The sequence below is a fragment of the Trichosurus vulpecula genome, chromosome 7 (genome assembly GCF_011100635.1).
Source record: "Trichosurus vulpecula isolate mTriVul1 chromosome 7, mTriVul1.pri, whole genome shotgun sequence".
Taxonomy (NCBI): domain Eukaryota; kingdom Metazoa; phylum Chordata; class Mammalia; order Diprotodontia; family Phalangeridae; genus Trichosurus; species Trichosurus vulpecula.
In genome coordinates, this window is record NC_050579.1 from 84,302,696 (window position 1) to 84,327,718 (window position 25,023).

Sequence of the window (25,023 nt, forward strand, 5' to 3'; positions counted from 1 at the left end):
CTTTTAGGATTTCAGTTTTGTTACATATATGTATACATATATATACATATATACATATACAATATACATACATATTATCTGTAATTGCCTACTAATATCCAAGAAACTAGAATTTCATTTTATCAAGGCGTTAACTGTCATTTATTATAGCATCACTTCAGCTAAGTTTTTTGTTGTTGTTTCTAAGGAAGCCATTGAGAAAACCGGTTGCTTATCATCTTTTAAAGTTTTCAAAGGTTTTTCAGATAGAATTTTCTTTCCAAGAGGGATGATAAGCCATGAGCATTCAGGGCCTGAACACAAAAAAGGGATGAGGAAAAACTGGCTCTACTAACTGCTCTGAACTGATGTCAGAATGATTATGGGCAAAGAGAAGTGGGACTTGAGGAGGCTGCCATGCAGGAGGGCTCACAAAGACACCTGGAAGCATGTTACTCCTTCAGGGACTTCACTTGAGGTCTGAAGACTACCTGTGAATACTTCTCTCATCACCCCCAACCATACATTAAGTAGCACTCAGGCAAGCCTAGTCCAAATTAGTTCATCTCTCTGAGGGTTATCCAAAATCTGTCTTTGAAAAGAGTAAGAGTTCTAATTCTGTAATAGCATTACATCTTCTTATTAGAGTGCATCAAGATCAATAGCTAACAATATCTCTGAAAGAAGCACCCTCTTTCCCTTCCATAATTTCAAGGTAAGATAAATTGAAATGCTAACAAGAAAGTCGATTGGAATATGTTTTTCCAGTGATATCACTTCGCACTGACTGTTTGACTAGCTGCACTACAGAATAAGGGGGAGGGAGAAGGGGGAATCAACACCCCTAAGTTGTATTTATACATTATGAATCATCTGGTGAGCCATAAAAATTCAAACCATAACAAATTAATCTAGCTTTAACTTAGTGCTAAACAGTCAGATAAATGCCTGGATCTTCCACCTTGCATATTCAGACTATGTTAATGCCTTTTTTCTAAATTGTCCTAAGGGGAACTAAGATCAGCTAAACTGAGCTATGCTGCTTGGCTCTCACAGTTCCAAAACTCTAATACAGCTCTGTGTTCGGCTGCTATTGCCCCTTTCTCTGATTAGCCCATGCTTTTGAGTGAATCAGAAGCAGAGGAAGAGATATGGATGCCACCGGCATGACCTGTCCCAGGTCACATTGCTAGTCTATAAACCTTTGAAAATGAAGCAAGAATATTGACTTTTAATAGAAATAATGAACTTGATTCTCCCTTTAGGTCCTTAATCTGGGGTCCACGACTTTTTAAAAAAAATATTTTGATAATTGCATTCCAGTGTAATTGGTTTCCTTTATAACCTCATATATTTTATTATACATTTAAAAACACTATTCTGAGATGGAGTTCATGAATTTCACCAGATTGCTAAAGGAGTCTAAGATACCAAAGAGGATAAAACTCCTGTTTTAATGGGAAAAAATAAGACTTCCCTCCCATGTTAGAAATTCAATAATCTCTTAATTAATCCTAAGCCTTATGTGCCTTTAAGATATTAATATTATTCAAAATAATGATATAAATAATTACCAAGCAGCAAGAATGAAAGACGAGGAAAACACGGTTCAACACACTTAGTTCATAAAGAGAGAAGTGGGCAATGTTTTTGACAAATTTACCGATTTGTAAGCAAGAAAAAGTTACACTTTTATGATTTCATCAAGTAAAGATGAAGGGAAGAAAGGAAGTCTGAGGAGACATAACTTCAATATGTTTCCGTAAAGACCTGGGCTTAATCGTTATTTGCTGCTATATCTATGAGTCCCAGTGTTGCGAGTTCTCTTGGAAGCAGAGAATCGTGTCCATAGGAAAGTCAAAATGTAGACTAATGATCTGCTCTTCAATATGAAACCCATTAGACAGCATCTCTCCTCCCATATGTAAAATGTTGGCCTCCAAAGATCAGATCACCATTTACTGTCAATTTGGTGTGAGACGGAAAAAAACTGTTGACTCCTCTACATATGATGTGAATAAATATTTGGCAGCAAAAAAAGAAAAAGTGAGCTGTGTGTGATTTCTTTCTGAACATATTGCCAGATTAAGTTGGAAAACAGAGTAACCTCCTTGGTCTGAAGAAAAGCAACAGAAAATGGAAATTTGGCCCTTTAAGAAGAAAACTCATTAGCCTAGTGACCAGAAGTAGCCACTTAACCAACTTCTAGCTGTGTTACCTTGGAGACATTTTCCTCCTTACTAAGATGAAGTTCATGAGCGGATTATTTTAAGATGCAATTGGTTTTTTCCTAATAAGGATAATTATCTCCAAATAATCAAAGTGACTAAGTGCTTATGAACAGTACATTCACAAACATCTACAATTACAGACATAAGCTGACCTTTCCACAGTTAGCATAACATGATTTCTTGCTGCCTCAAAACTCTGGCTTTCATTAAAGGTATGGGTGAGGCAATAGCATCTTTGTTGGGACAGTTTAACAGTATTTTTTTTGTCATTAAGGGCAGAATGCGGCTTAGTTCTTCTAGTTCTGGCAAGCCTTTCCTGAATGTATTTCTGACTTGAAACACTAGGAGAATAGCTATTTCTGGAGAGTACATCTAAAACCCAGTCAACATAATATTAACATCATCTTATGTTTCTAATACTGGTCGCTGAGTGTTGCAGACTACAAGTTAAATGACCATCTCTGCTTCAAAGACACCATTGTTGGCATGGCATCTGAAACAGTAGGTTTCCGTGTGTGTGTGTGTGTGTGTGTGCGCGCGCGCGTGTATGTATATATAGTATATATGTATATATACACATATATATGTACACACACACGTACACACATATATATAAATACATATATATAATTAGGAGGGGTTTTTTCTTGTGACATTTTATCAATGGATTAGCCTACACATAGATTATTCAAACAGTGTATGAAACAATTGTTATTCTACTTTGAAAATATATTTTTATATATTTTATGCATATAAATGTATTACTTTATATATATAAATATATTACATATAAATATAAACATATATATGCTTTATTCAATTGTTCCAAAGGGAAGGGGATATGCACAATTTAAGAAAGAACTAAGTCTAGAAGAAGACAGGCTTTAAACTACAAGAAACTAACATAGATAAATACAAATCAGTCAGCCAGTTTGTCAATAAGCATTTATCAAGCACTTACTAGGTGCCAAGCAGCTGTGCTAAGAACACAGAGAAAGGCAAAATCTCAGTCCCTAACTTCAAGGAGCTCACAGTTTAATGAGGGAGACAACTCAGCAGAAATCATTTGATTTCTCATCCTTAACTCTGACTTCAAAAGGAAGAGGTGAAGAAAGGATCACTCCTTAAGCCGAAGATTTTTAAGCCCTAATGGAACCATCATAAAGGATTTAACAGTTCCCTGAGGGCAAGAATGTTTTTGGCCTTTCTTTGTACGCCCAGCTTGTAGTATTGTGCCTGGAACATATTAGGTGTTTAATAAATGCTTACTGACTTCATAAATATTTATGGCATACCCACTCTATATAAGGCAATGCATTATGTGTGAAGCTTTGTGTGTTGCTCATGCCAGGGACAAATACTTGTAAAGATGGAATGAATGCTCATTCATTATCTATTTTCCAGCCCTGGCCTCATGAAGTAAGTTAGATTAATGGAACAAGAAGTAAATATCCCTCTTCTGCAGAGATAGAGAAAGATGCCTAGAGTTGGAGCCATTTGACCCGAGTTTGATTCTTATTTTTACTACTTACTACCTGAATGTCCACGGCCAAAGCACCTAAGGATACCCATGGGCCACATATTAACTTTGAAAGACACATATTTACATTATCTGTGTTCATTGATATTTTTATTTCTTTTGCCAAATATTTCCCAATTACATTTAATCTAGTTCAGGTTATACTTGGAAGAGTTACACAAATATTTGACATTTCTGTTCTTGGAAACACTACATGCAAAGAAGGTGGAGATTTGCATTACTGGAAAGCATTTCCTCATCCAGGAGTTCCCTTTATCAATGGAATCATAGATCTAGCCTCTTATCTTATTTCCCTAAAGTAAGCAAGTACATAGGTGAGAAGCCACCTAATTGTATTTCTTTGAATTTTGCTCTAAATGATTTATCATTTTCTATGTAACATACAACTATAAAATAAATTAAGATGTGCTAGTATAGTAATTTAATCTGTATACAAAAGCATTTGACTATTTTTTTTGCCTTTCTTTGCAAACCATACATTGCAGGCAAAAATCTGAGCCTTATTATCCACATCTATAAGAATTAATTTTGTTTAAACTGAAGGTTTAAGGTGCCCATAAGTCCAGCCTCTACTATTAACTTATTGATTACTACTCCCATTGCTGACATAATGCCTATGAGGAAATGAATGGATCCATATCTTACCTTGAAAAACCCAAATCTATAAGGTGATGGAAAATATCAATGCCAATGTCTGGAAAATAGTTTTGAGAAAGGGAATACCCTACTTTGTTCTCTCAGTTTTCCAGCTATCTCAAAAAGCAAAACAAAACTTAACAACACTGTAAGAATATCCAGATTTTCCTTTGAAAAAGATGCTATTTTATTTTCTTCTGCATAAAACGAAAGAATGGAACATCACTCTCAACAAGAGAACGATGGCATCATCTGGTATTTTTTTTTAATATTGAGGTAGAGCCAAGGTCTTCATATTTTTTCTTACAAATTTTCACAATATATCACTCTTACCAATGAATAAAACTGGGGTAATTACATTGTTTCATAAATATATAATATCCTGACTTTTCAAGAGCTATTAAAATAGTGCAGTAGAGTCAGCAGCTAGTAGTCTAGCTGCTGTGTAGATCTAATAGTTAGCTAGATCCAGCCACAGGTGATGCAAGAAGCTGCCAGGTTATGGACTCATGGCCTACATGCAAGTCATTTCTAGAAAGAGTTTAAAATAAGAATAATTACGTCAATATATGTTAACAGATCTCCTCTAACTATGGATGTAGTGCAACATAAGAGGAATCATATCTCTCATCTTCTGTGGCTAACAGAGGAAATGGAAATAAGAAATTTACCAGAGTTGCTTTTAGATGAGATTTGATCTTGTTTAATGCCACTACTTGTGATTAGTAGTCAATGACACTTTCTCAAAGCCTCCTGGGCACTCCTCTTTCTAATTAGATAGTTTGGAACTTGGCATTCCCAGGCTGCTGAGCATAAGAGGAGTGGTTTAGTGGGCAATAACATAATTAATTTATCCTATTCTCCATGACTTCATAATGTAACAAGTCATATAGAATAAATATCTCAATATGCTAAGTCTGCGTCACATTTCTTGCAATTGGGGGTGAAATGTCAGATCCTGGTGATAACCCTTGTATTGTTCCTGTGTGCTTGAAGGAGTAATTACTTTATTCCTTTGAAACCAGGTTTCTCTTCAAATCTCCTCTTTAGGAGAGAGAGAGAGAGAGAGAGAGAGAGAGAGAGAGAGAGAGAGAGAGAGCGATGATAGATACGGATTATGCAACCATAGTACAAGATTTATATTTTTATAGAGTTTAATTAACAAAGATCATTTTTCTTTTCACTGTCAATAACATAACTATGTAAAGGATGAAATGAGAAAATTCTCCCAAAATTTTTACCAGGGTCACATTTTCTGGACCAAAATCACTTAGCAAACAGAAATGAGGTATCTATTTCACAGCAGGCCTTATTTCTTCAGAAAGCCTCTTCCCTATCCAAGCATATCTGTATTCTTAGAAAACATTTGTTTTGTTTGAAACTATGAATATTAATTTCTTTCTTAACTATAATATATCCATGTGACAAAATGCAAATCAACCACCTCCCTTTAAGTTTATGAGAACACCAAGCTAATTTACCTAATTTACACACCCAGTTTAGTTACATAAACAAATTCCTGAAAATTCAAATAAGTACTTGGAAAGCTAAAGGCCTTCTGAGGGAAATTAGTACAAATAGAAAACACTGAATTTAATGATGTTAAATAACTTCACATGGCATCAACATTTTATAGGTATAACATTGTAGAATAGGAAGGTAAGGGTATCAGAAGGGATAAACCTGGGTTACACCCTTTAACCATAGGTGTTCCCTAAGGCTCTATATTTTTCTTTTTCTTCTTTTTTTCTTTTTCCTCTGTAAAATTCCTTTTGGCAATCTCATTCAATGATCATATCTATAGGGAGGATTCTCAGTTCTACTTTGTCCAGCCCTAATATCTCCTGACCCCTAGCCTCAAATCTTCAACTGCCTATTAAACATTTTGAATTTGATGTTTAATAGACATCTTAAACTCAATGTGCCAAAACTGAATTAATTATCATTTTCCTCAAACTCTACACTCTTCCAAGCTTCCCCTTTATTGTGGAGGACATCATCATTCTCCCAAGCTTCCAGGCTTAGAACTTTGACTCCTCACTCTTTCTTACTGTCACATTGACAACTCCTGTTAATTCCACCTTCCCAACATCTCTTGTACATGTTGCCTTTTTTCCTCTGATACTGCCACCACTCTGGTCCAATGTTTCATCATCAAGTTACGCCTGGACCATTCTAATAGCCTTCTGGTTGGTCTCCCTGCCTCCAGCCTCTCCCTACCACAGTGCATCCTCCACTTTGATTGCTATCAGAGCAATCTTCTTAAAGCATAGATCTGACTGACCATTTCACCCCATCCCCTTGCTTAGTGAACTTCAGTGACACCCTATTATCTTCAGCAACAAATATAAAATCCTTTGACTTTTAAAGCCCTTCATAAGCTGGGCTCCCCTACCTTTCCAGTCTTTCTACACTTTAATCCTTCCCTTCCACCTACTATATGAGCCAGTGAAACAGGCCTCCTTTCTATTCTTCACACAAGACACTCCATCTCTGCAATCTGGGCTTTTTTCACTGACGGTTCCCCATGCCTGAAATGGTTTTCCCCCTCATCTCTAACTCAACTTCCATGGCTTCCTTCAAGTCTTAGGTAAAAGCCTACCTCCTGTAAGAAGACTTTCTAATCCCCTTTAATGCTAGTACCTTCCCTTTGTGATTACCTCCCATTTAACCTCTGTCTATCTTGTATGCACACAGTCTTTTGCATGTTGTCTGCTCCATTAGGATGTGAGCTCTTTGTGGGCAGGGACCATGTTTTGGCCTGTCTTCATGTCCCTTGTGCTTAGCATAGTGACTGGCACATAGCAAGTACTGAAAACAATGCTTGTTGACTGACTAAATTGAATGTTTTTCTTAGAGTGTCATAACTCGTGCTTTGCTCTATGAACACCAAAGCTACTCTCCAAACCTTCCATAAATTGCACCAGAGTTGGTTCTGAAAGAATTTTCCACCTCTTCTGCACCAAATTAAGTAATTCAAGATATGAGGTCTTGACATGACACAGTGATCATTTTTGGTGTATCATAGTATAGAATATTTGCTTTTCAGAAAAAAAAGACAGAATTCACAAGATCTCTTTTCATGTATACGTACATAATAATCAGGAGTTTATATTCACTGTTTCTGTTTCATTTCAAATTATACCTTGCAATTAGATTCACTTGATATGCAGACAGGTCTAAGTCATAGTTTATTAAAAAATTAAACTTCAGCCACTTGAAATTTTAGTTGTTTTCCTTTTTTTAAGCCAGAAAATAATATTTGAACTACCACTCTCATGTTAGCAAAATAAATAATGGATTCTTTGGTTGTGTTTGTGTATGTGCGCACACATGTCTTTTCCCCAAAAGAGTCCAAAAGGCACACTGTACTTAGAGTATGATTTTGCACTTTAGATTATTTTTTTTCGAATGTTTTACTCTTAAAGTTGAAGCTTCATCCAAATCTGCTAACCTCAAGTGAAATAAATCTGTGAAACATCTCTAGTCTGTATGTTGTACTGATGGCCTTGTGCATGTCTGGGTTGAATTCAAGGCTCCCTTTCAGTAGAAATTTGGGATTGCTTCACTGGCCAATCAGCCTAATAATGTCCAAGCCCTCTGGGAGACAGATTTGGATGAATTCCTTCCCGTCATAAGCCAGCCTTGAATCCAAATGTGGTAACAAACGTGCTCCAGCCAAAACCCATCCATTACACTCACCTTGGAGCTGGCGGCCCTTGTACAAATCCTTTGTTTTGGTTGGGTGAGCCCTGGCTGTGTTATCACATTTCGGCTGTTCATACCTACAAGAGGGGAAAAGTGGGGTGGTGGAGAGACAAGAAAAAAAAACCAGTTTAGAGTTTGAAATATGCCTCCTTCTAGGCCTCACATGGTCACACTTAAAGTGTACACTTTTTTGGCTCTCAGCACACATTGTGACACTTGGTTCTCATGTTACAATGCCCATGATTTATTACCAGGATTCTTTGGAGAAAACCTAATTGTGGTAAGCCTGTTGAACCCAGAGAGTAAGAAGAAGCAATGTACTGTCTTCTGCTGTTGGCAATACTTTGAAATCCAGTGTCTCACACAAGATTGGATATTATGCTCAGAATACCTTCCTCCCATATTATTTTAAGAGGATTTAGCATTTGGCTCTCTATTCCTTCGATCTGATACCTCATCCTAACTGGCAGAATTATAAGACTAAACGGTGTGGCTCTGTGAGTGGAAATGTAAGAAATAAAAGATGTGATGAGGGTAGTGTCCTTCCATCCACTCTGCTTATACCATGCACATGCATAGTTGATTCTACACATATTGTTTCTCTCATTAGAATGTGAGCTCCTTTGAAAGCAGGGACCATGTTGGTGCCTTTCTTTGTATCTCTAGCACTTAGCACAGTGACTGGCACATAGTAAGCACTTAATAAATGCTTTTTGACTGACTGATTGGTGGGTAGGACAAAAAGAGGTCTACAATCTCAGAAATAAACTTGAATTGTTATTGGTAGCAAAAGACACAATTTGCGTGGCTTGTAGTCATCGGAGAAGACATGATGGAATGGAAATGGGCTCTTGGAAACCTTACAGGTTTCTGACCATGGAGACCTATTAAGAATTACTATAAGGTTTCTTTGATGCTGGTTATTATTCTGCTATCAGAATAGGCATTAGAAGCACAGTTTTCCATACATCAGCTTTTAGGTGCTATGCCCCTCCTATTGACTTGATAATTAGGTCCTATTTTCTTTAAATACCATTTGTTTCCCCTGTTATTCATAGCTCACTGGGCTATAACTAACTACAATAACTCATAATGTGACTATTTTAGCTGGGATGTTGAGATGGTTGATTTTCTGTTGAGAGAGATCATGATTTCTGATCTTACCTTTCTGTCTCATTGCCCTGTTTTAATTACACTGGGCACATGTATAGTGTACATGGGGTTTTATTTTCTCCATTGGGGATCATCTTAAGTTTATCTTCCTCTATAATGTTCCTTTCCTTTATAACACAGGAAAGGAAAATAATATTTTCTCTTAAGGGATTGTCTTTAAGTATTCTCCTTCTTATGTCTCCATGAGAATTCTAGCCAATTCTACAGGGGACTCCTATGGATTGTTATGTAATAAGTGCAATTTGCTCACTGTCTCCTTTCCCCTCACATCCTGAATGGCCTCTTTGATACCAGAAAACATAACACCCATTCACTTTCTCCAGCTTTGTGAGTAATAATTTAACATGCCTTTTGGAAATGTTGGTTTTGAAATTAAAGAGTCTCTGATACACTCAAGCAAACATCTAAGCTATCAAATTTTAATCAAAAGCCCATTAACTTATACCCTTTTGAAATATGGTAGTGTCTAATGCTGTAAGACAGAGAAACATATCCATGATGTGAAAGCTATGTGTGTAAATTCACCTCTTACCAGGGTGCCACCCTGATCCTATTAGAACACTAAGACATACAAGGAACAGGGAAAAACAGAAAGTTCACCAAGAAGCTATTTAAAAAGAAGTCAGTCACTAAAGGGGATGCTAAGTTTCTACCTCTTCTTACCCATACTTAACTCTCTGGGAGCCCTAGACATTCTCGAAATTGAAAAGCTCAATTAGAGGCAAGAAGGAGAAGCAGGAAAGGAGGCGGGGTAAGTACCAGTTGGGGGCAGATTGTATGTCTATATTGGACCTCACTCCTTGTGACCAGCTGTGAGGTTTAGACTTGCTTCACAATGAACAAGCCAAGAAATGTGAGCTACAAAAGGACAGGAGGTTGTCTTTACCATGGACAGGTGACTAATTAATGAGGTGGAACGATGCCTAGAAAGCATTAATGATGGAATTCCCACTGGAGGCCAAATCACTCCAGTACTTTGAAAAAGCATCTTCTCACAAGCCCACATCAAAGAAAAGTACCGCAGCATCATGTGCTATTACATAGCTCTGAAAAATTAAAGCACTGATATCAAGTAGGTATGAGGATGCCATTGGTGCTCATGGGTGTCCATTACTTTTAATATTTGGATGGTGGATGGGGAAACGGATCATAATAATCTCTATCTGTGTATCGTGAATGTCTTAAATTAGAAGACCTGTGGATTGGAACTTAGCCATCCCTTCATAATACTTCTGATACTTTTCCAAGTATAGTGACAGGGAAAACTTATGAATAAACTGTAACACTGATATCCAGGTATATGAAGTTGCGTATCTAAATTGCCTACTTAAAATGCAGGGATCTCACCTTTGGTTAAAAATTTATCATGGAATTTCCATAACCCAATGTGGTACCTATCCCCCTAAAAATATAGTTCATAGCTATTTGGACCCATACAATAGAAACTCAAAATTCAACTCCCCACCACTTCATTCCTTGATGTTTATTTTTTTAGCCTGTTTGTACACGACAAAGTGAAAATTTCTGGATTGTCCAGTTGCCCATCAGATACCATGCTTTCTGCCAAGGTACAATGTAATTTCATGCTTAGGAGACTATGCATGCACCTCAAGTGAGAAAGGCACCCTATGGAATCAGGAATAGAAGCTGCTTTGATCAGGAGGTTAGAATGGTTGCGATTCTGATAGCTGATGGATGAACTCTTCCATCAGCCAAGAAAAGAGTGAAAGAGAAGTCTCTAAGTTCTACACACTAATGTAGTACCTGGCAACCAGCCTGGTCCTTGATTAATCTGATACCCCACTTCAACGATTTTTCCTCTATGTCAATTATTATGCAGAGCTGAAACTTTCTTCTCTGAGTTCCACTCTCAAATCCAGACAGAGTAGGATTACACAAGAACCCTGCCTCTGGCCTTCAAGCAGTTTGGAAAATAAGATGAAGAGTCTGATTTTTTGCAAGTAATCAATAAGCATTTCTTAAGCACCTACTATGTGCTAAGCACACAAAGACAAGCATACTGGTAAGGTGCTGGGACTTCTCTCTTGACTTTTTAGTGGCCATTCCACCGGGACATCTTCAGCTGAAAAGGATGCTATAAAGTACTCTCTGCCTCACAGAATTTTTTTATTCTTCATTTCTCTAGTGTTTGACTTACAAATCACAATTTTTCATTGTGTAATAGAAAGAATGCTGTAAAGTCAAAGGGTCTGGGTTCAAATTCCAGCTTTTTTACTTACTACCTGTGTGAGCTTGGCCAAAACACTTAATCTCCCTGCCCTTGCCTCTTCCATAGGAGGACATAGGACAGGTGACCTCTCTAAACTTCCTCTCATCTCTAAATTCTGCCATCTTGAGTTTCCTATCTCCTTATATGGAAGAAAAAAAGACAGCTAGGTTTCACATTCTTAAAGTGTTTTACTGATACCCTTGTTTGGTTTTTAATTTTTTTCTTTAATTTAATTTATTAAGCACCTACTATGTCCCTGGAATTGAGCCAGGTATTTTTATTGAAAGACAAGTATTCCATTGCCCCTATCCTCAAGGCAGTAATATTTTAGGGAGAAGAAGACATGTCCACAGACAAGTAAATCCAAAGTATGTGGAAAGCTATACAAGATATTCTCCAAATGGAGAGAACAGAAACAACTGGGTATAGGAAAAATCAGTAGGGAAGACAGAAATAGTCAGTCTATAACCAAAAGCTAAACCAAGAGGATGTCTTCATAAAGTTGCTTGTTTCTCTCAAGGATTCAAGAGTGTTCATTTTGAAACTGGGAGAATACACAGAGTCAGAGGATGGCTCTGGAAAAAAGAAAGCAGACATAAGACAAAGCCAAGAGAAAATTCACAATTGATTAACCTATCCTAAAGCTGGTTAGGTGCCATCCCTGATTGAAGGAAACATGTAAGTGAAAAAGATCCCAGCAATAGATAACACAAGACCAAGAAAGCTGGGCTTGATGCCATATAGTAAAGCAATGGGCAGCAGTCAAATGAAAGGAGTCTGATTTTGAGACAAAAAAAATACTGAGGAAGAACAGCTTAAGTCTAGCCACTCACGGAGTAACTATTTGGTAAATCAAATGTCTTCTCTCTTGGTTGACAAAGGGAAAATTGGGAGATGTCCCCTGAATTGGTGGGAGCACAATATGTATGTCTCTGGTGCTTTCCTACCCCCTCAAACCTGGACATGGTATAGAAAGGATAAAAAACGAGCTTAGGATAGAAGGGATGAGATTATAAATGCTGATCTCATGATTTCAGAGTCAGTCTCATGGCAGAGCTCATGGATTCCTATTGGCTGAGGCTGACGACCTGTCAATGACACTTTATCTCTGCTATAGCATGTGAGTTTGGATTCTGATCCTGAAGCTGGTCCAGTCTCAAGCATATGAAACTATTAGCTCCCACTTAAATACATAGGAAATAGATCATATTTAAAAACATAGAAATATTGTTTCCTGGGGATGAATGGTTTCTTAGAAAACTATTCCCCATACACATTATTACACAAGGATAAAAACGACAACAAAAACAAAACCAAAAAAGATCTCATATCAAAGCCTTGAAAAGACTGATGTTGCACTGCAATGATTTAAAACTAGCTCTCATGATGCCCTTGCAGAAACCAAACCTCAATAGCTGGCCTAAATAGCTTCTTTTGGAATCTGATATTTGCTCAGCCTGCATCCATTCTACACTCTTCAGGGTTCTCTGTCATCTGTCCAGCTTGGCCAAAATAAGTAAACTATACACTTCTATTACTAACATACTTATAAGGATATTTTGTTTCTCTATTACTTCCAAGGCAGTGGTTCCATGGAGACTGCTATGAAATGGGCTGAAGAGGTAGTCAAGACTGCAGACTATTTGGGGTTGATCCTTATAAAACATTATCAGCTGGCTATCTGTACTGCTGACTTCTAGGAATCTGGGCTGACTTGCTTCCAGCTCCAACCTCCTAAGTATCATATTTAAACACTTGGAGGATCTAGGATTTCATCAATATGGGTGTGTCTATCTACCACCCCCATCCTCATGCTAACTCTAGTCCTTTCCACACGTTAGTAGTTATCTTCATGAGATGCTCAGGCCAAAAATACTCATCCCCTAGCCACTAACCATCTGGTAATGAGTGAGACTGGTCCTCAGATGAAAGAAGTATGGTGTATTAATGAGACGTTTTTCAGTTTATTAGGACCAGTCAGAGCTTCTACTATGGTAGGATAGCTTTCTTAGGGTCACTTCCAAGCCACAATGAGGCATTTGGGCAGGACCTCAACTGGGGTAACACATATAAATAAATGGAAAGACATAATGGAAAATGCCATAAGGCTGATGTTTAAGACAGTAGGCATGTAGTTGTATTTATAATTCTGGACAAATGTGCAAACTGACTTCATCTATGAGAGATCAAGAAGAATGATGTATTCATAGAGTGCCTATATGTAAAAAAAATATATACGTATGTCACTGACCTCTGAATTTGAGTAACACCACAGATAGTATGCTTATCAGATTCACAATAACATAAAGCTGGAGGGATCATTAACACACTGACTGACAGACCTAAGATTTAGAAGGATTTTGTAAAACAAAAACATTGAGCCAAAACTATCAACATGAAATTCAGTAGGGATAAATGTAAATCCTTACATTTTAGTGGTTTTCATGCTTGGTTCGAGTCAACAGTGAGTCTTGAGAAGGCAGTTAAGGAAGCCAATGCTATCTTAAGGTGTATTATAAGAACTGGGATTGTTTAACCTGGAAAAAGGAAGAACTAGGAAGGACATGATAGGTATCTTCAAGTAACTGAAGCTCTGTTGTATGGAAGCAGTATTAGAATTGTTCTGCTTGGCTCCACGAAAGACATTTAGTAGCAACAGGTGAAAATTGTGAAGAAGCAGATTTAGGCTTGATTTAGGACCCCTATCCCAAACCTCCCTGTTTTTATAGAGGTAGTGGCCATCTTTCCAGTCACTCAGGTTTGCAACCTTTCAGTCATACTCAATTCCTCACTCTCCCTTTCTCCACACATCCAGTCAGCTGCTGAGCCACTCTACTCCCACAGGCTCCTTCACATAAGCTCCTCCTTCTCCATTCATGTTGCCAGCACCCTAGTTCAGTCCATCGTCACCTCCTGCCACCTCTTCCAGCTGATGTCCCTATCTTAAGTCTCTCCTTAGTCAAATCAACCTCACAAAGCTGCCCAAATCATACCTCCATTTATCATCTTAGAAAGCTACCTGGGTACCAAAAGGTTAAGGGCTTTGCCCAGGATTATACATTCAGTACGTGCTTTACATCTATGAGAAATTAAGAAGAGTGTTGCATTCATGGAGCTCCTATCTGCAAAGGCCACTTCACTTAACCTTATTTATCAGATTTGCTTCATCAGATTCATCAGTTATACTTTGACTCAAACTCAGGTCTTTCTGACTCGAAGGTCAACTCTCTATCCATCATGCTATAGAAAGGCTATATAATTTAGCTATTATTATTAATAAATGACGCTTTTACTTTGTAACTGTTTATTGGAAAAAATATTTAAGATCATAATCCTTTACCTTGTGGATGTACCAGGAATGGGACGCCCTGTGTCTACTAGGACACACCAACAATATCCTGTGGAAGGATGACACTGCACAGGTTTGTAGAGACCACCATGAGCACACTCAGGAATAACTACATTGTCATTCTTAGGCTGTTTGGCTTCTTCTAATGCAGACTGATGTTCTTGATCACACGACGATGCTGAAGTAAACAAGAAAATAGACATAGGGTTAACCTCATAGGCATATAAACAGTTGGGGTACATAGTACACAGTAAGGAATATAGAGGAAGATAACATGAAAGATTTGAAGTGACTTCAAGTTCAGAAAAGAGACACTTAGACATAGGTCCATAAGCAAAATATGACTGCCATTTATTAGTTTAATCAACAAATATCTATTAAGTACCTTCTCTGTGAATGGTGACATGCTGGGCACTGACATTCCAATGGCCATAGGCCAGATCCAATCTATGTCAATGATATGTACAATAGAGTCCTGGCTATGGTTATCAACTTGGCCATAAAATACAGTGGAATTCTTGGTTCATCCACTTTGTATATAGAGCAAAGACCTAGCCAATGAAAAAGCCAGAGCTAGAATGCCACTTCATGCTGGCAGTTCCCATCCTGGCATATATAACCTATGATACCAATAACTCTGCTGCTGAATTTTGAACAATACTCTACTTGCCTATCTTGGGCCAGTCTACAAACTGACCGAGGTAGCATGGTGTACTAGAAAGAATGCCTTACTAGAAGTTAACATGCCTGAGTTGTGATCCCTGCTCTGTGGTTAATTAACTCGGTGACCTTGGTCAAATCACCACTTTCTTTACCAATAAAATTAAAGTTTTGCATTAGACAATATTGCAGAAGCCTTTCATTTTTTTTGTTTGTTTTTTTTGGAAGGGGGAAGGCAGGGCAATTGGGGTTATGTGACTTGCCCAAGGTCACACAGCTAATGAGTGTGTCAAATGTCTAAGGCTGGATTTGAACTCAGGTCCTCCTGACTCCAGGGCCGATGCTCTACTCGCTGCACCACCTAGTTGCCCCGGAAGCCTTTTATTTTAAAGTCCATTTATAACTCTGTAATTATCCACAGAAGGTCTTCCATAGCTAAAAGATTGCCAACTAGCCTTAGTTCCAGGACTCACTAAAACTTTTTTGATACATATTATATATGTAGAATTTTTTAAATTACAGAATCCATTCCATATGAAAGAAAAAGAATAAATAATAGGAAGAATCCAATAAATAAAGGTCAATTTACAATATTTTTGGCCTTAATATTTCCTGTGGAAGTTTAGACTAACAGGGAAACTTTGTTCCTACCATAATATTAACATATACTTAAGAAAAAACCTCATGCAACAGTTCACAATTTCATATATAATCCTCTTTTCTGTTACACATGAAATGTTTATGCTTTGATATCTGCTCTGAGCATAATAAAAATAAAATTTAAAGAATCTCTGAGATAAAAGGCATTCTACGAATTTCTTTTTCTCTTTTTGGGAGGAACTCAATTCATGGAATGAATTCATTCTCTGGATCTAGGATGCCCTATCTATCCCTCATATTAATCCTCTTTCTGTATTCTCTGTTTCAGCCAAAGTGTTCCCGAAAGTCAGTAAGTCATTCACATCAGCCATTTTCTATGCCATGAAAGGACTCTCTTCTCATCTTAGTCTTTTGAGAATCCTGATCCGCTTTCAAAGCTCCACTCAGATGTTTCCTCCTCCATGAGAACTTCATTGACTCTATGCTTTGTCGTTATCCCTCACACTTTGTTATATTTTTCTGGGTACCCCTTCTCCCGCAGAATATAAGCACATTGAGGGCAGGAACTATTTCATTTTTGTCTTTGTTTCACCAGTGCATAGTTCAGTGTTTAGCATGTACTAGGTACTTAATAAATGTTTATTGAGTTGAATTATATGTATTGGGCACATAGAGGAGTATGTGCCCAGATGAACTCATATCCTCTGTGCTGCTTAGGTAATACTATTATTAATATTCTTATTAATATTGTTAAGGGACCTTTTAATTGAACTCTTCCAAGTTTTTTTTCAAATATTTCAAGGTTTATCAAATACGGCAAAAGTGTTACTAAATCATGGTCATTTGTGCTGATGATCTAACAATGGAATGTAGACCACAGGTCACAGGAGATCAGAGATGGAAGGAATCTTAGAAATCATGTAGTCCATCTTGGCATTTGATGTATGAGGAAGTTGAGGTCAGAGAGGTGAAGTCACTAGCCTAAAGTCACAAGAGTAATAAATAGCAGAGTTGGAACTTGAGCCCATGTCTATTAATACCAAATCTATCAACAAGCATTTATTAAGTGCCTACTATGTTCCAGGCATTATGCTAGATGCTGGGTATACAAAGGAAAAAATAACCTTTCCCTGCCCTCCAATATTGTGTTAGAGAAGACCATACACCCATATACACCCATATACACACACACATATTTATAAAATAGATACAAGGTGATTTTGTTTGCTGGGGAGAGACAGGATATAAGCAGCTTGGAGGACTAGGAGGAATTTGAACTGAGTCTTGAGGCAACCAGAAATTCTACATGGGCATTCCCATCATGGAAACCAGCCTTGTAATAGTAGAGAGACAGGAAATGGAAAATACCTCCCAAGCCCCTACTTTGAATATCTAGCAACCATGGGCAGCACTGAATACATGAAACTGTCACAGATACCTTCCTCCACTCCAATGCTACTCCTTTGAATAAAATATAAGAGTATTACAAGGATAAATCTCTCCAATTTGAAAGTAGTCTCTTAAAGAGTAGATTCCTCAAATGTAATGAATTATTAATATACTGGTAATTCATTATTAAACACAGAGATAAAACAACATATTCAGAGTAATTGCAGAAAATAAGACAAAACGTCTTTGAAGTTGCAATGTAATTCAATGAAGAAAGCTATTTTGACTTATAAAAGTCATTTTACATGGAGCTTTCCAGAAAAACCTCCACTACATAAAATGAGGTAAACCATTTTTATTAATTTAATTTCCTTTTATGTTTATATTTAGAGGATGCCATAATATAGTGAATATAGAGCTACCCTTGAAGCCAGGAAGACCTGGGTCCAAATCCTGTATCTGATGCATACTTGGGTGACCTTGGGAAAAATCACTTAGTCTCTCAGTCTTATAGCAATTTCCTAAGACTATAAAATGCAAAGAAAATTATAATTTTCATTGGCAGAAAGAGTTTCTTCATCTGAGAGTTCCCAGTATCAGTGAAGTCACAGGTTCTGTTCTGTTCTTTTGCATTTGAAGTTGGTTCACCTGGATGTATTACACTGCCAAAACCAATACTCCCACCCCCACCCCCAAGCACGACTCCCTTATACACAAACAGATACCACATTTAAAAAGATAAAGGACAGGCTCTGGAAGTCCCAAAAGTACAGCCATAAAAGCAACATGTCCTGAGAAATGTCAAAGGAAAGAAACCTGAAAGCCAAAACGCAGTCCTCTATGATAATTGCCCAGAGTGTGCTCAGTAACTCTTGAAATTCATGTCCCCCATACCTGGTCTCCCTCCTAGCTGCTACATTCCCCCTGTATCAGAGAAGGTGTATAATTCACAATCCCACACCTTGGGGTGTAAATGCTAAGAGGACAAGATAAAATGTCTGTTGAACTTATTTTCTGTGCAATATCCGGCTTTTGATGATGATTACGGGTACTTTTAGTCAGTCAATAAACATTTATTAATTATCTACTACGTTCCATGCACCATCCCAAGAGTTGGGATACAAAAAAAAAGGTTAACAAACAGTCCCGCTCTCAAGGATTTCCTAGTCTAACGGAGAAGACCATTTACAAACCACTAGATACAAACATGATAAATATAGGGTCAATAGGAAATAATGAGAGAGAAGGTATTATTAGCATTGAGTTGGGTAGGGAAAGGCTTCTTGCAGAAGGTAAGATTTTAGCTGAGAATTAAAGGAAGCCGGAAGAGCCAAGAAACAGAGATGAGGATGAAGAAGATCCAAGCATGACTCTGGTGTCTAAAGGGAGCTTGTATAGTTTCCAAACTCTAAGCATTATTTCCAATAACTAAAAAGGACAAGAGAAGAGAAAACTATCACACAATCCTACTCATTTTCTTCAGAAATTTATCACAAGTTCCCTTTGGAAGGAAATGACTATTAATTTTCCTGCATAGTATGTTAACAACAGAACTGAGGCTCAGATATTCTAATGGGTGTTTCTCTATCTATTGCCATTCAATATTAACAGTCCTGTTCTTTCCATTTATATCTTGAAAATAACATAAAAGCTGTTTTCAGGTAGTACAAATAAGCTTTGAAAAAGGCAATGATTTGGGTTTACAGGATTTCAGGAGGCAATATAATTTTAAAATATCTTGAAGTCGTTAACATATTATTAAATATGCAATTCATTGCTAAGGAGAACCTAAAACAAATCGATCTCTTCTTCCAATCATCCTGATGATGATGATGGTGATGATCGTGATGATTGTTTTCCAAGCTTAAGCACTACTGGAAAACACATTGCTTTGCTCTGGTGCTCACTTGGTCCTTTTTCAGAAATTTGATAAGTGAAATAGGTTTATGAGGTGATTACCTGGCCACAGAAGTGAATTAATGTGGACTCGTCCGGGGATATATTGCATCTATACAACAGTTTCTGAAAGGCTTATAAAATGTTCCTCCTCTGTTTCAGAACTTATAAAAAGCAAAAGAGAAATGTGGCACATTGGATAAAATGTTGGCCTTGGAATCAGGAAAACTTGGGTTCAAGTGTTGCCTTTGAATGTAATCTCAGACAAGTCACATAACTGGTCAGTCCTCCAGAAAACTTTCTAAGACTATAAGCTACCATAGAGGGAGATTCCTTACCAAAGGTATCCTATAACATTAAAATAACAGGTACAAACTCTTCCTTCCTTCCCCCATTTAAGCCAAAAAAAAACCCCTTCTTTACATGAAGTAATGGTTATCTATGAAATTGTAAGACTAAACAGAAACATAGGTAGCTCATTGGCACAGTGTATAGAGTTCTGGGCCTGCAGTCAGGAACATTCATCCTCCTTAGTTCAAATCTGGCCTCAGATACTTACTATGTGACCCTGGGCAAGTCACTTAACCCTAGTTGCCTCAATTTTCTCATCTGTAAAATAAGCTGGAGAAGGAAATGGCAAACCATTCCAGTATCTCTGCTAAGAAAACCCCAAACGAGGTCACAAAGAGTCAGACACGACTAAAATAGAAATGAACAACAAAAAACAGAAATATAATAGATATTTGCTAATTCCTTGTCCCTCACTGCAGACATTATCTAGCATTGCTTTAATTCTAATCTTAAAAACGGCTTTATTTTCCTTCTGAATAGGATCTGCCATGATTAAGATGACTAAGAGGTGAGAAATAATTTTTCTATTCCTCTCTAGCAGTAGCTGTAAACATGATTAATAGAAGATTTTTTTTTAATTTTATACATAGGCTCCTTAGCTTACAAAACAAATGATCAGTGAGAGATACACGAAATGACTTATGCAATGGAAATGCAAAGAAATATTTGAGCAACATTGAAGGTATCAATTTTAGATGAGTTATCTCAAGTATCAGCAGGATATCTGGAGGGATTTTTCCTATAGAAAACTGGAAATATATAACCAAAACAAGGTGACTGATAAGGTCTGGAGGTATAGATTTGGGGGAAAAATCACATACAAGCAGAATTTGAAAACCAGGTGGGTTTTTTTCAAGCTTTCTGAGGAAATGAAGCTGGAAAGAAGGAAAAAACAGAAGACTCAATGGCTAAGCCTTACTGATGGGAAGCATTTTTTTTTTTTCTGGTACAGTTTGGACTAGACCCCCGCTCAGACCCCCTTCCAGCTCTTAAATTCTGTGATTCTGTGAAATTATTATTCACATACAAAGTAATACAAAGCCAAATGAATCTTAATAATTCCAATTTGTACATTAGTATAGTAATATTTTCTTCCAGTTACTGTCATGTATCATCACATCAATGACACATAAAAAGTTACTTTGGTGGGGGGGTGGGGCAGAGCAATTGGAGCTAAGTGACTTGCCCAAGGTCACACAGCTAGTACATGTGTCAAGTCTCTGAGGCTGAATTTGAATTCAGGTTCTCCTGACTCCAGGGCTGGTGCTCTACTCACTGCACCACCTAGCTGCCCCAAAAGTTACTCTTTTGACTACTCTTATTTCCAATCACTTCCCCTCCTCCAGTTTCGTTTCTTTCCTGATCACTTTAACAAGTCACACACAGGCAATTTTACAACAACAAAGGCCATCTTGCCCTAATCTTGTTGTGTTTCATAGGAGACACTGCATTGTGGTGGAAGGGCACTAGATTATAAATAAGGAAGTAATGGTGCCAGTCTAAGCTGTGTTTCTGACTAGGGGTCTGGCCTTGATAAAATAACTTAACTCTTGAGTCTTTACCTTATTTGTCAGAAACTGACAAGAACAGCTGAACACTCTACCTCATAGAATAATTATGAGAATCTAATGAAATAATAAATGCATTTTGAAAGCATGAAACACAAGAGCTCTAGAAGAAGATCCTAGCACGTTGTTTGGAGCCTCTGGCAGTACTTAGGGAGGCCAAAGGTAAAATAGATTGTTTCTTGCTGGTCCTTTGTTCTCCAAGTACAGCAATGATTTCAGGGGGTTGATGTTTTGACTTGCAAATGAATTGGATTTAAATATGGCAAAACTGTGCGAGGTCATCAGTCTCACTCTCTCCAGAGTCATCAGAGAGCAATGGCAAGACATAAGTCAAGATGACTGATGATGACCCAGAATGGAAAAGCTTCACACAGAGTGAGAAGGTTGCAATAGCTTCTACTTGTATATAATTTAGGACTGGCCAATGGGTCCAGTCCTTGTGAACTTGCATATAGCGCATCATTGTGTTTAGCTAATGGAATTCTCCATATGACAGAGGATGGGGATTCTCCTCGTGGGAAAGTAGTAATGATGTTCAATGGAAGAGCCTTAGAGAAAATTTGGTGCATACAAAGACGTTCTGTAACTGATTGAAGATTGCTAACCACATGGTGGACAGCGTTCTTTTTGAATGACTGCAGTAGAGGTACTTTTGAATGGCCTTAGTCAACCTCAATCTCAGCCAATGCTATAAAAAGGACAGGACATATTCTAACTTTGTGGCTACTACCTGGCCGGAGAAGGCAGGAGGTTTTCAGCTCAGTAGAGGAGGCATCCTTCATAAAGGGCTACCTACCCTATCTATAAGTAAAACTAGTTCTTCACCTTAGATTCAAGTATAATTTTTCTTTATCATCACTAGTGGCTTCATTTTTCCCCACAATCTATCATACTTCTTTTCTAACCCATTATATGTATCTTAGGCATACAAAGAACACAACAATTCAGAGGCAGATGCATGCAAATGAATTATGGACACATAACATCCAATGTGATTCAGGCCCAGTGAATATGGTGTCCATTTATGTGTTTCTGAATGTTGGTGTTCATTCTTCTTACAATTGGCTCTCTTCATATATATACTTTGAGTCTATATGCTTTCTATATACTTTCTCTATCAGTGGCAGAATTATTTGTACATGGTTCTCTTTTTAATTATGCAACAAATAGATGAGGAAATTAAAGATGACACAACAAAGAAAACACATTCAAACGATTTAAAAAATCAGACAATCTATCTAGAATTTGATGTGCAGGAAACAGTTTGAAGCAATGAAAATTGTATTTTAAATTAAATATAATTATTCACATATCCATGTTCAAAAAAAGACTAAATTTGGGTTCAGGGTATTCAGAAATCATTTTATATTTGAACCTTGAATATGGTGGGGTGGGGAGGAATGTACAAATGTATCCTTAACAAAAGGATTCAGAATGTGACTATGCCAGAAAGAAAAAAAAAAGTGCTACAAACAATGCTAGCTATTAACCTCCAGAGATTAATAATCTAGCCCAGAGTTTTTGTCATTCTATATTTAACTGATCATTTCCATGACTAAGAGCTTGCCATTTACAAGAAACAGGTGTTATTGATTAATTGCTGTGACAGGGAATCTCCCTTTTGCATAAGAAAATATATTAGTCAGAAGAAAACAGTTAAAATGTTTCATATGGCAGATCCAGTTTTCACAGAAGGAAAATACTGACCATGCCTGTACGCACTGAAATATTCCTTCTCCAGACATTTGTTTTCCATAGCTTAGTCACAATGCAATTGTGTATGCACATATTATTTCTACATTGATATACACAAATTTTAGGACCCTTGCCTGGAAAGAAACAGTCAGGCCACTTTCATCTGGGCAAATTGAAATAATTTCAGGTCTCAGTTCCTTGAATGGCTTCAATAACTACCTGTTTGTGAATGATTTACAAATCTGCATCTTTGGCCCTGATCTCTCACGCTCTCTTCCCTCTTAAATCATTAGCTGTCTACAGGACAATTTCACTTGTATGTCCTGCCAATACCTCTAGAATAACTTTTGCATCTGTTCCCTTTTCTTTACTTATGGAGTCACTACCCATAATCCAGTCCCTATTACCTCTTGCCTGTATGACAGTGAAAGCTGTCTGACTTGTCTCTCTACTGTTAGGCTCTCTTAAATTTATCCTCCACACATAGCCACCGAATTGACAATCCTAAATCACAAATTGGACACAAATGATCCAGAAACACTAGGAGCTTCATCTTGCCATTAGGACAAAAGATAAAGTCCTCTGCTTGGATTTTAGCACCCATCATAATGTGGCTCCAGTCAGGGCTGGTTCCATTTTGGTTTTGTCTTTGTGATCCTAGCACCTAGAATGGTGTCTAACATGTAGTAGCCACTTAAATGTTTGTTGAATGAATTAATGGCATGTTGAAAACTCAACTAGTAACTTCTTTTTTATTTTTCATCACCAAATCTGTAAAGACCTTTCCAGTTTTCTTACTCCCCACTCTCTCCTATGCGCTCTATGATACAGGGAATTTGGATTCTCTGCTGTTCCTTTCACTTGAAATTCCCTCCCAACTAATAAAATTTTCCCTGGTTGTCCCTCAACGCTGGAATGCTCACTCTCCTCTCTCCACCCCCTTGCTTCTTTGACTCCTTCAAGTCTCTAAAAGGAGCCTTTCCAGTCCTCCTTAATCCTAGCACCTTCCCTCCAAGATTATCTCCAATTTATCCTGTCTTCATCTTGTTTGTACATAGTTGTATCCCCCATTAGGCTGCTTTTTTAACCTCTCTTTGTATCCCCAGTGCTTAGCACAGTGCCTGACACATAGGAGGTACAAAGTGAATAAATGTTAGTTCAATGACTGACTGGCCTCAAATTTGGAGTATTAGCATCACCATTAATTCATGTCTCTCCTTTGTACTTTTATATCCAGTTTCCCAGTCAATGTGTCCCAGTAACCTTAGTCTACCATATAGGTTTTTGTGACTTCCTTGTTCCTATGGAGGGTGGAGGGTCATGAAGGAAGATGGAATTGCACAGATGAAACATGAGATAATTGTTCTATATGGATAAGATATGACTTCTCCAACAAGAAATTGAATCAACTAGTAGACCATTAATTAATAAATTAGTGAATTAAATCGAATAGTAGACTGTTAGTTCCTTGATGGCAGAGACTTTTGTTTTTGTCTTTATGTCTCCAGTACTTAGCACAGTAGTTTGCATATAGTAGGCAATTAATAATCTGAGATTTATATTTTCACATCTTTTCTCATCCCTTGGGCAAAGAGATTAGTTTGAGCTGACTACCTCAAAGAAAAAATAACTCTAGGGATATGTACCATGATGATCTATTTTTGTCTTGCTAATTTTATAGAATCTCGCTTTGGGTACTGTGAGACTTTTTATCCCCTTTTGATCCAATTTCTGTTATTCAAAGTCATTTCGTCAAGATTCCATCAGAACCATTGCAATAAGAATATTAACCTATTCAAAAAACTACAATTCTCTTTGTTTTGGATCAAATATAGCTTTCTCTCCTGGGACTTCAAGATCTTTGGCCAATTTGCTTTCTTTAATGCACCAACATCACAGACCTATTTTCTATAAACTTTCCTAATATTTAGCTAATGTGAATCTGTCCTGATAATCCAACTGCGCCTCCTTTTCCAGTTATGAAATATTTTGGAAATGCTTCCTATAAAGCTCTCTAG

The 25,023-nt window shown here is 37.4% G+C and overlaps 1 protein-coding gene across 2 annotated transcripts in view; it reads right to left on the reverse strand.

The window, feature by feature from the left end:
* The window catches only part of SMOC2 (SPARC related modular calcium binding 2), a 224,389-nt gene that overhangs the window by 55,761 nt on the left and 143,605 nt on the right, over positions 1-25,023 (reverse strand). For both annotated transcript variants that reach the window (XM_036769314.1, XM_036769313.1), the window contains exons 8-9: positions 14,838-15,024; positions 8,089-8,171 (exon numbers count right to left, since the gene is read on the reverse strand). In XM_036769314.1, the coding sequence (XP_036625209.1) occupies positions 8,089-8,171; positions 14,838-15,024 (270 nt within the window). The remainder of the gene's footprint in view (positions 1-8,088; positions 8,172-14,837; positions 15,025-25,023) is intronic.